Genomic DNA, 12,449 nt, shown 5'->3' on the forward strand with positions numbered 1-12,449 from the left:
TTTTGGGTGCAGTTATCCGAAATGCAGTTAAGATACCAGTGTTCTATAACAAAATGCAATTGTGCAATTTAGTGCGGATATTTGTGAAGTGTTTAGCACTATTGCAGTGTTGGATTTCATTGGCTAGCGGAGGGTGGGACTTGTGTAGACTCAGTCTGCATGAACACAAAGTCCTGCTGCTGCTGGGTGAACTTCAGGCGCTCCTTTATCAGTTCTTGCAAGAACCTCCTCTGACGGGCTTTTAACATCTGACAATTTTGATAAATAGTTCCTCCTCGACATGGCTCTCCTTCAGAGTAAGTGAAGTCCTCTTAAGTCGTCTCACTTTTAAAAGAAAAAAAAAAGACGCTTGCTAAATTTTTCTTTGTGCCATAATTGCATCCAGGTCAGTCGGTAACAAAAGCAGACTCCTTTGCCAGGTTTGCTTTGCCTCAGCTAAATACTTTTCTGATCCTTTTCATTATTCTTCGCTCACAGAGTCTCTGTAAGCTATTATATGTAACTGTAAATATCTTGCATCTGTATTTTTCACTGCTTTTTGGGTTTTGTTTTTGCTGTACACGCATTTTTCCAAACTCAGTTAACCGATGCAAGATTAATGTAATGTGTTTTCATGCTTTGTATTGATAACCAATGATCTTCATCATTTTAACCTTTTTTATGTTATTTTTACATTTAAAGCCCCTTGTAGGTATGAACATCTAATCTCAAACTACGGCCCTGTACACTTTCTAACTTTTTTTGTTCAAAGTGATCTATTCAATAAAATAGATCAAATGCAATCAGATTGGGCCCGGCATGTTGATACAGTAGACAGGCCATAGTTTGTGACTCTGGGATTTTTTATGGCTTCAACCCAATGTGTTTCCAGTTAACTGCGGTCTGAGTGGAGGAGTCAGCACAATCCAGCAGCCAGTCATTATATGTGTCAGTAATGAGTGTTTCACCACGAGTGGGTCTTTTGGAGTCCAGACGGCGTGGAGGAGAGGGAGCAGGAGGGGGATCCAACCATCATAAACACAGTTTATGATGGTTGGATTCAACTTAATGAACGGCCACAAAGCAACAGGGCATGGAAAAGATTCGAAGTGCTGTTTTGACTCAAACAAGTTTGTAAACATGTAGCTACTCAGAAAATGACAAGGTCACGATAAGGTAGCATATTTATGCTCTGGAAAATCCTCGCAGGCAATCCCCTGAAATTTTGAGCTCAATTTGTCCTCCATAAGGTTAGAGAAGATGCCCACACACTGAGATGTTGCTGATGTTGCTTTGGCAGCTATGACATTTGGGCGCCATCAGATCATCTGAACATGATAAATGACCTCAAAATTACAGACGTCACCTAATTATTCCACGTGAAGATGAAACTCATGTAAATCTGCAGAAAGCAATCCATACACAAATAATCCAGCATGTTTGCAGTGGTTTAGAATGTAATTAGTGAACGTAATCAGTGCTAACACGCTGTTTCCACAGGACGGTCAATAAGCCCTCCAGGCCTCTGAATGTATCTTTGTATGTTTAGCTGAGTCTGCAGCTGCACAGATTTGTCTGATTTATTTTCAACCTGTGACGGGGCTGTGAGCAAACTTCACACTTGAACAACATCGGTGAATCACAGACTTTATGCTGAGTAAACTCATTCTTTATGTTTAAATCATACTTAAAACGTTTTGCTATTTTACCTTCAGGTTGAGATTTTAATGAGCGATTCAACGTGTGTGAGTTTGGGGAGTAAAATGACAGCAGTGATTTTGCACTCTATTTGGCAAATGTCTGTTATTATCACTAGTAATTCAATAGCCCCTTGTTAAGTCTTACTGTTAAAACAGCCTCATGAGTCAACAGCCTGTGTGTGTCTGATGACAGACAATTAAAGGGGCTGAGACGCTTTGTTTTTACCATCTGCAGGAAAGTTTTTGCCCTACTGTAGAAAAGCCAGGAAAGTTTTCCAGGATGAGGTCTCCTCTCTGATGCCAGTGTGTGTGCTGAAGTCATTTTGTCCAGCTTGAAGTGTTATTTAGTTTACTGCATCGAAGAACAGTAGCAGAGGTATTCTCATAGTCTAATGGTGAAGATAGCCAACATAGCTAAAACTGCTAAACCAGTTACTGACTTGTGTTGTATGTCAAACCCTGCATTTAACCATGCATACAAAAAAACAATACAATGCAATAATTGTTGCAAGTTTCCACTCATTATTTGCTCCTCTGGATAACATTCAGTAAATCTAAATACTTTACACAGTTTAAAAATGACCAGAGCCAGTTCATACCAGTGTTATCTCACTAACACTGGCTCCCAGTATATTTAAAGTGTTATTCGTCACATTTTGAAAGTGCTTCGTGGTGTAATTTCTTGAGATATTTCTGACCTCTTAGTATAAGCATACCTTAAAATCCCCAGGCTGAGGTCTTGTAACTCTTCCAGAGGCCCAGTTTAAGACAAGAGGGGGCAGAGCTTCTACAGTTAGTGCCTCCGGCCTCTGAAATGACCTGCACAGAGGAAGTCAGTCATCTCATCTTAAAATGGAACCTAATGTTCTCTTACTTTTATCTTTTTTATCACTGTGATTTTAAAAGCTGACGAGCTCGTGACGATTTATTGATTTGCCACCGTACTTGCATGAAACATTTCAAAGCTTGAAAGAAGATTCACTGCATTACTGAAATAAATCTTGTCTCTATAGTTTATAATAACAAGTACCGGTATGGTGAAAACAAACAGGTGTTTGGTCTGGTTCCGAGACTTTTGACACTTGGGAGTTTGACTGGAGTGCGCCAAATAACAGCCTGGTGCTTCATCCCCTCAGGATCACGGCCTTGCGACAAGCCAGCAGCAGCCGAGATGAATGGGGGCTCTGTATGCTTTGGCTGCATACATCTCTGCCCGCCTTTCAGTAAACAGACGGGAAATAGCACTGTGGGAAAAATGCATTAGAAATAGCAAATGTGCTGTCGGAAAATCCCTAGAGTGAGCAAACACAAACAGCGAAATGTATTTCCAGAGTGTGTTGTTGACATCTGGTGTGTTTGTCTACTTTTGTCTTCCTTTGCTGAACTTCTGTTTTAAAGCGTTACCTTTTCACCACGTGCTTGTTTCTTCAGCTTCACTCTATCTCTTTTAAATTGTCCTCTCACTGAACCCACATCTGCTCAGACTCTGAAAGTTTTCAGTGTTGGGTCAGTACGAGATCAAAGCTAAACTCTCCAGGCACTTCAACCAATTTGTGGGTGGAAGCGCTTGAAGTGTTTCTCAAGAATTAATCAGTGGAAATATGTGGAGACAAATCTACGGTATATAACGCAGCATCAGCAGGCTGTGTGAATTAAAATCATCAGTAGGATAAAACTCTAATCATCCTGGATTTTGTTTTTTTCAGTTCTTGCTGTGCTCTTCCTGCCGGGAGGTAAGAGACTTTTTTTTTTTAGGCACAGCATATTATTTTGGATTATTTATATTTACATCTTTGCTGCACTGAATTTGTGACTACATGTGTTTATATTCTGTGTCAGCTTGGGGACAGAGCAGCAGCAGCAGGCTTGGTGTAGTGGTGGAGGCGAAGAACATCACTCTTCCCGCGGGATCTAAGGCCATCCTGCCCTGTCACAGCCCCCGCATGGTGTGGATCCGGGACAGACTGAAGGACCGTCAGAGGGTAGTGCACTGGGACTTGGTCCGCAGCAGCCCGGAAAATTCTGTGGAACGAGTCTTGGACATGTCACCTGGGGCCAACCAGAGGATCTACAACGCCTTCAACAAGGGCCGCGTTTTCATCCCAGACTCTGCATTCAGTGATGGCAACTTCTCCCTTACTATCAACAGTGAGACTTTTCATTCTTTTTTGCAGTAGCACTATGAACGTTGTTCCATCCATCCATCCATCCATCTTCATCCGCTTTATCCGGGGCCGGGTCGCGGGGGCAGCAGCCTAAGCAAAGAGGCCCAGACCTCCCTCTCCCCAGCCACGTCCTCCAGCTTATCCGGGGGAATACCAAGGCGTTCCCAGGCCAGCCGAGAGATATAATCTCTCCAGCGTGTCCTGGGTCTGCCCCGGGGCCTCCTCCCGTTGGGACATGCCTGGAACACCTCACCCAGGAGGCGCCCAGGGGGCATCCTTGTCAGATGCCCGAACCACCTCAGCTGGCTCCTTTTGATGTGGAGCAGCAGCTGCTCTACTCTGAGCCCCTCCCGGATGGCCAAACTTCTCACCCTATCTCTAAGGGAGAGGCCAGCCACCCTTCGGAGGAAGCTCATTTCTGCCGCTTGTATCCGCGATCTCGTTCTTTCGGTCACTACCCACAGCTCGTGGCCATAGGTGAGGGTAGGGACGTAGATCGACCGGTAAATTGAGAGCTTCGCTTTTACACTCAGCTCCCTCTTCACCACGACGGACCGGTGCAGCGTCTGCATTACTGCAGCCGCAGCCCCAATCCGTCTGTCGATCTCCGGCTCCCTTCTCCCATCACTCGCGAACAAGACCCCGAGATACTTGAACTCCTCCACTTGGGGCAGGAACTCATCCCCGACCCGGAGTGGGCACTCCACCCTTTTCCGGCTGAGAACCATGGCCTCAGATTTGGAGGTGCTGATCCTCATTCCCGCTGCTTCACACTCGGCTGCGAACCGTTCCAGTGCAAGCTGGAGGCCCTCACCCGATGAAGCCAACAGAACCACATCATCTGCAAAAATCAGAGATGAGATTCTGAGGCCACCAAAGCGAAAGCCTCCGCCACTTGGCTGCGCCTAGAAATCCTGTCCATAAAAATTATGAACAGAACCGGAGACAAAGGGCAGCCTGGCGGAGCCCATCACCCACCGGGAACGAGTCCGACTTATTGCCGGCAATGCGAACCAAGCTCTTGCAACGGTTGTATAGGGATCGAATGGCCCGTAGCAATGGGCCAGACACCCCATACTCCCGCAACACCTCCCACAGGACACCCCGAGGGACACGGTCGAATGCCTTCTCCAAGTCCACAAAACACATGTAGACTGGTTGGGCAAACTCCCATGCACCCTCAAATATCCTGGAGAGGATAAAGAGCTGGTCCAGTGTTCCGCGACCAGGACGAAAACCGCATTGTTCCTCCTGTATCCGAGGTTCGACTAGCGGACGAACTCTCCTTTCCAGCACCCTGGCATAGACTTTCCCAGGGAGGCTGAGGAGTGTGATCCCCCTGTAGTTGGAACACACCCTCCGGTCCCCTTTCTTAAAGATGGGGACCACCACCCCGGTCTGCCAGTCCACAGGTACTGCCCCTGATCTCCACGCAACATTGCAGAGGCGTGTCAACCAGGACAGCCCTACAACGTCCAGAGCCTTCAGGAACTCGGGGCGGACCTCATCAACACCAGGGGCTCTGCCACCAAGGAGTTGTTTAACTGCCTCAGTGACCTCGCCCCCGGAAATTGGCGGGTCGTTCCCCTCATCCCCAGACTCTGCTTCCTCCTCGGAAGACGTGTCAGTGGGATTAAGGAGGTCCTCGAAGTATTCCTTCCACCGCCTGACAATTTTCTCAGTCGACGTCAGTAGCGCTCCGCCAGCACTATACACAGTGCAGGTAGAGCACCGCTTTCCCCTCCTGAGACGCCTGACGGTTTGCTAGAATCTCTTCGAGGCAGTCCGAAAGTCTTTTTCCATGGCCTCTCCGAACTCCTCCCACACCCGAGTTTTTGCTTCAGCCACTGCCCGAGCCGCATTCCGCTTGGCCTGTCGATACCTGTTGGCTGCCTCCGGAGTCCCACAGGCTAACCAAGCCCGATAGGACTCCTTCTTCAGCCTGGTGGCTCCCTTCACCCCTGGTGTCCACCATTTGGTTCGGGGATTACCACCACGGCAGGCACAAACCACCTTGCGGCCGCAGCTCAATGCAGCAGCTTCGGCAATGGAGACGCTGAACATGGTCCATTTGGACTCAATGTCCCCAGTCTCCCTCGGAATGCTGTTGAAGCTCTGCCGGAGGTGTGCGTTGAAGATCTCGCGGACTGGGGCCTCTGCTAGACGTTCCCAGCACACCCTCACTACGCGTTTAGGTGCACCAGGTCTGTCCAGCGTCCTCCCCCGCCACCTGATCCAACTCACCACCAGGTGGTGATCAGTTGACAGCTCAGCCCCTCTCTTTACCCGAGTGTCCAGAACATATGGTCGCAGGTCTGCTGATACGATTACAAAATCGATCATCGACCTACGGCCTAGAGCGTCCTGGTGCCACGTGCACCAGGACGCTGTTCGAACAGGGTGTTCGTTATGGCCAAACTGTGATTAGCACAGAAGTCCAATAACAAAGCACCGCTCGGGTTCAGATCAGGGAGGCCGTTCCTCCCAATCACGCCCCTCCAGGTCTCGCTGTTGTTACCCACGTGAGCATTGAAGTCTCCCAGCAGGACAACAGAGTCTCCAGGTGGAGCACCCTCCAGCACCCCCCCCCCAGGGACTCTAAGAAGGCTGGGTACTCTGAACTGCCACTCGGCGCATAAGCGCAGATGACAGTCAGGACCCGTTCCCCGACCCTAAGGCGCAGGGAACAAACCCTCTCGTCCACCGGGAAAAACCCCAACGTACCGGCTTGCTGCCGGTACGTTGGGGATATTAGAATACCCACCCCAGCCCGCCGCCTCTCACCAGGGGCAACTCCAGACTGAGACAGAGTCCAGCCCCTCTCCAGGAGACTGGTTCCAGAGCCCAAGCCATGTGTAGAGGTGAGCCCGACTATATCTAGCCGGTACCTCTCAACCTCAAGCACTAACTCAGGCTCCTTCCCCACCAGAGAGGTGACATTCCATGTCCCTATTGCCAGTCTTGGCAACCGGGGGTCAGTCCGCCAGGGCCTCCGCTCCTGGCCGCCACCCAGCACACAATGCACCCGACCCCTATGGCGCCTCCTGCGGGTGGTGGGCCTGCGGGAGGATGGGCCCATGTCTCCTCTTCGGGCTGTGCCCGGCCAGGCCCCATGAACTAAGGCCCGGCCACCAGACGCTCGCCCTCGGGCACCCTCCCCGGGCCTGGCTCCAGGGCGGGGCCCCGGTAACCCTATCCCGGGCAGGATAAACTGTTCCCTCGGTGTCCTTTTCATAAGGGTCTTGTTGTTCGTGCTGAGTTATAATTTTAATATAATTAAGTTAATTTTATTTTAATAATATTTATTTATTTTCAGATGTGGCAGCAACCGACAAAGGAGTTTATACTTGTAATTTACACCATCACTACTGTCAGATTCACCAGTCTATGCAAATCCATGTTGATGTCACTAAGTCAGGTGAGGCTATCTGATCTAAAATACTATATTTGTTTCTTGAATTGTGATGTATAATTACATTTAATTACATTTAATTGTGTATTTAATTACACCTAAAAATGTATTACACCTGAATGTGTTTCCAGCTCGTAAAGAGAAGCGGTACTTGGATGGAGAGAAGACTGTGTTTGTGGTCCTGTTGGGCAGCTCAGTGGTATTGCCTTGTGTGAACCGGCGCCCCCTGTGGCGAGAGGGTCTTCAGGAGGACCAGCAGCAGGTGGCCCACTGGGACTTCCAGCCTCCTGGAGTGCGTCCTGATAAGGCCGACCGACTGGTGGACCTGTACGCCTCCGGAGAGCGTAGGGATTACGGACCTCTCTTTGCCCAGAGCAAGATGAGTGTGGCAGAGGATGCTTTTACACTAGGAGACTTCTCACTGTTCATCTCCGACCTGAGGCCCGCTGATAAAGGCCTTTACTCCTGCCACCTGCACCATCACTACTGTGGTCTCCATGAGAGGCGCATCTTCAGACTAACTGTGGGACCTCCACTCATGCCTGATTCCACTCCAGCACCCAGAATTTTCCAGAATGATGAACCAGATCCAAGTAAGTAACAAAAATCCTTAGAAATTTGTTTTCCCACAACATAGTCATGGTAAATGGTTTTTCCTCTATGTTTTTTTTGGCTGAACTGTGCACAGAGAAATAAGACCGCTCCTGGGTTTTTTTGTTATATTTATAGGCATAGTTGGTCAGTTAAATCAGTTCTTCCTCCTGCCAACTTTCTCCTCACTCCTCCCTGTTTTTGTGTTTGAGCTGAAGAGGGAGGAGCCAAGGAATGCAGGAGCTAGTTGAGAAAGAAAGAAAGAAAGAACGAAAGAAAGAAATTCTTTCATATACTTGTTTATTTGGTTTTGCAGATTGGATAGAATAGAGATATCTATTTGCATCTTTTGCTTAAAAAGCTGTCTACAGTTTTTAATCGACTGTAATGGAAGTGCTCTCATTTTCCTCACAAACTGCTTCATTTAGAGCTTTTTTTTATTTGTTTATCTAGACATATTTTAGCTAGACTGAGCAGAGGAATGGGTTTCAGCATCCAGTACTTTTTGGAGTGGATGGTCACATCCTGTGTTTTTGGTTTTTTGTTCCTCATTTTTCCAGAAGTCTAAACCAGGCATCTAGACCTGTTATACTGCTTCTCCACTTTTGTTTTGTTTTTTTTCCAGTCTCTCCTTCGTTTCTCTGGTAGAGGCATATTTATCAGCAGTTACAGGAAGTCTGGCCCATCTGTTCAACATCTGGGCCAGCTGCGACATGAAAGAGCAAAGTAAGGGGAGGGTATGAAAGTACGTGTTAGACTATAGATTCTCCTCCCCTTTAAAGAAATGACAGCCAATTTAAAATTTATGCTAGAAAGAAATGCATGTGTGATGCATTTTTTCCTGCCCACTTAGCTCTTATCTGCACCTCGCTGAGCTTGTTAGACAAAAAAAACAACTATTTCTATTCACCCACATTACATTACAAGCATCATGGGAACTTTTCACAGCTTTTCACTTTGTTGTCGTAGTTATTGATGACATGAAACAAAAATAAAAAGAAGTTATTCCTTGTAATCATGAGGGAAGCATTTTGTGAGCTGTCACCAGTTCAAGAGAGATATCAGCCTCTGAAAAGAAGATGATTCCTTTTATTTCATTGACTTGCAAATGATGTGTATCCCACCATTTGAAAAAAAAAAAGCCATTAAAGCATACACACTTGATCTGTTAAGAAAATGGTAATAGACCACTGCTACAGCTCCTCTCAGCAGTTGTGCTGTAGAGACAATGACCTTGGGTATGTCTTTGCATTTTCATGCATATTAGGCACATTATGCAATGACAGCTTTATTTGCCATCAGTGTATACATAGACCCCCTTAGAGGATGTTGGTAATTAAGTTAGAATAAATATTTTTTCTGTTGACTGTCTGGTTTTTAATGCATAACAACAGATACACCATTGCATGTTTTCCTCATTAGTTCTTTGTTAGTTTAGACTGTTCTTTTGAGCTGCTAATGAAAGACTAGAGATTAAACAATTTTAGTATTTTCTGTGATTAAACTGCTTTTTAATTTATGACCAATTACTGGTGTATATTAGCAACACATCTATAAGCGTACTTTTTGCAGAAGTAGTCGTGATATAACACATTATGGTTTGAAATAATGATTAAAGAAAATATAAACAGTTCTCTATTTGTTATGTTTTTGAAATTATGTGTAACTATGTAGATGTATAAATGTGGTGCATTGGGACAGTTCAGGTCACTGTGAAACCCTTTGCTGCCTGCCATGTTTAGAGCGGCCTGCCAGATGGTAGACTTCACTGCTAAACTCTGCTGAAGGTGTCACAGATTTATTTTCCATACATGCTCAAACCAGGCTTCTGTGTTTGTTAGAAGAGCACTTTTAAAATGAAAAAGTAATTCAGACATGCAGACAGACCACATTACAGACTTTGTCTCCCTTCCCTCACACTTCTCCACTTTACTGGTCAGCCTGTGTTTTTCTGGGGAGAAAAAAATAACAGCTGCATGACATCAGGTCTGGAAGTCATTACTGCCAAACAGCATCTTGACATTTAACTCTCTGCTCTCCCTGCTCCAGTGTTTTGCTTTTGGGAACAAATGAAAAAGAGCCTCTGGAGGAATGAAAACCTCTACTTGTGTGGAACTACATTTCATTTTGATCCTTGTTTATTGCCATTAGTTTAATCCAATGCAGCAATACAATAAATCTCATTTAAAATATGAGCATGAAATCCCCAGGATACATTGCATTGTTTGGTTTTAGGGTTTATTGAGTTCACTCAATATTTAGCATGTGTAATATTCAGTAATTCTTGGAGAGTTAATTAGGTTATTGAAGAAGGAATTTTATTTTATTCCTGTTCTTTTCTCAGGCGAAGGGGTCGAGCCTCCACGTGTGGTTAATGTCTTTATCCCCGAGCATCGAAGTTATTTCATGCAACATTTGGGCTACTTCCTGGCAACATTCTTACTGCTGGGGTTTATCGTCATTGCTCTTATTATGCTGACTCGACGGCGCAAAAAGAGAGGTATTTTTTATTACAACATTCCTGCTTGGTTGTTACTTGTATATTGCAACCTGATTGTGTTTCTTAGCATCATAAAAAGCATATTTATCAGAGTTACATTTTGTTATTATTGTGTGCGCTTGAGTTTTTTTTTCTGTTTTTTACAGGGCTGGAGTATGAGCTGGGTCGATCCCAACGGTAATGCATTATCATGTGGTTAATGTTATGCTGCTTTAACTTTACATTAAATCTAACATTAACTTCTTCACAGGGGAACCGCAATCGCTGGAGGTGAAGTAGCTTTAGACTGCACAGAGCTGAATTGCTGTAACCAAGAGCCTTTGAATTCAGGTGCAGTAAACTTCACCCAAACGCATTAAATACGCACACTTCGCTTTCCATCCACAGCTCATTTTCTGTGTGTCTACTTTAATCGACAGAGTACAAAAACAACATAATGAAAGAGCGCGATATGGCTAAAGACTGCAATAAGGGTGAGCAGAAACTGTGTATTTCAGTGAGTAAACACAACAATTAGCATCTTTTCAGCAGATTTTGGTGTTACAATTTCCCTTTCTCACCTCCTCATGCAGAATTTGATGGGAAGATGTGGAAGTGAATGTGATATTTCTGAGACGCCGCTGGCAGGTCCAGGGCAAACACGGGAAGAAATACAGGACCATGGAGAAAAAGGAGAAAATCAGGAAACCCAGGAGAGGACAGGAGGAATGCTCCCTCTGCTGTAACCCTAGCACACAAAGCTTTTTCAGTAAAGGATATCAGCTTTCTTTTTTTTTCTTTTTTCTTTTTTTTACCCGATTTCAAAATTAATACACACACACACACACACACACACACACACACACATATATATATGTGTGTATATGTATAGATATTTTTTTCCTTCTCACCAGCTGTTATAACCATATGGTTAAACTTATATTTGATCCTTCCTCTTTGCATTCAGTGTTTTGTTTATATTAAATACAAAGCATTTTCTTATATAATGTTTTTAAAATATGTTTTTTAACTATATGCATGCTCTTTATTGAGGTACCGGTATGTTTTATTATGTACTGCACATGCTTATGGAGCTACAAGCTTACGGCTCTTTTTAATTGTTGAAATCTGGATATTTCCTTTTCTTTTTTTGCATAAATTCTGCTGTAGTGTAAAGCACATAAATCATAATGTTTCATAATTCAATTTACTGTATGTTGTAGACATTTTCAAATGTTGTTTGGAAACGAGTATGACTTTATTCTAGCTACACAAAAACAGATCTCAACAGTGGTGACAAAGGGACTACCCTGTTTTGTGGATTTTTCTTACAGAAAGGCAGATTAAAATTCTCCTCCCCATAAGTTACCCAAACTGACATTGTGTACAGTTACCTGGTTCACTGAAAATTTATCAGGTGAAAAGTAATGTTGTTACTTTTATGACAATGGACTATAGGCTCAGTCTGTGCAAACTCAGGAAAATTCTCGAACCATTCTTGTTTGCATCAAACAACAATAATGTACCCTGGTTTGTAAAACACTGAATTTTCGTGAATGAATCTTCTGGTTAGTGATACAGGAATCTGTTATCAACTGTGTAGCTGTACTTCTGTGAGGAAAAATAGTGTCTACTATATCAGTAATGCTAAATTGTAAAATGTAGATTAGCCTTTTTTTTAAACTATTTCTTGCATTTCTCTCTGGCTCACCTGCACACTTTAATGTTCCTCTCCTCTAATAAAGATTTCTTCTGCTCACAACAGCAAACACTACATTTGCTTCAAGTGGCTTCCTTAGTTTCCCAAGAAACCACACGTGAGCCAATTAGTCAATTTATCTTAGACCTTAAATTTTGACATGTCTAACCTAGAAATGTATGCACCCAAACTATGCACGTTACAAGTTCTGCTAACTTGAAAGACTCCTGTACTCTCCTTTTCTCTCACAATTGTTAGTTTTTCAGTAGGTGTGCATCCACCCCTTATCATTCCACATCTGTTCTTGTGAAATCAAAGTTAACAAGAGCTAATCAAAATATTGGGTATTTGTCTTGGTATATGAGATGGGGACCACAAGTGGGACACCTGGTCATTCTAGAGTCCAAAGACATTAGCCCACTTA

At 44.5% G+C, this 12,449-nt stretch overlaps 1 protein-coding gene across 1 annotated transcript; it reads left to right on the plus strand.

Annotated features, from left to right (window-relative positions):
• Window positions 1-145: 145 nt before the first annotated feature.
• On the plus strand, window positions 146-12,100 carry LOC146550714 (matrix remodeling-associated protein 8-like). The gene is made up of 10 exons (XM_085260494.1): window positions 146-296; window positions 3,386-3,412; window positions 3,519-3,827; window positions 7,161-7,262; window positions 7,388-7,849; window positions 10,192-10,347; window positions 10,494-10,524; window positions 10,598-10,677; window positions 10,767-10,820; window positions 10,920-12,100. The coding sequence occupies exons 1-10, from the start codon at window positions 281-283 to the stop codon at window positions 10,943-10,945; spliced, it is 1,263 nt and encodes a 420-aa protein (XP_085116620.1). The 5' UTR covers window positions 146-280; the 3' UTR covers window positions 10,946-12,100.
• The last annotated feature ends 349 nt before the right edge of the window (window positions 12,101-12,449 follow it).

The sequence above is a fragment of the Mchenga conophoros genome, linkage group LG20, assembly GCF_057382185.1.
Source record: "Mchenga conophoros isolate Kocher_MC1m ecotype Shallow Benthic linkage group LG20, M_conophoros_male_GT1.1, whole genome shotgun sequence".
Classification (NCBI taxonomy): Eukaryota; Metazoa; Chordata; class Actinopteri; order Cichliformes; family Cichlidae; genus Mchenga; species Mchenga conophoros.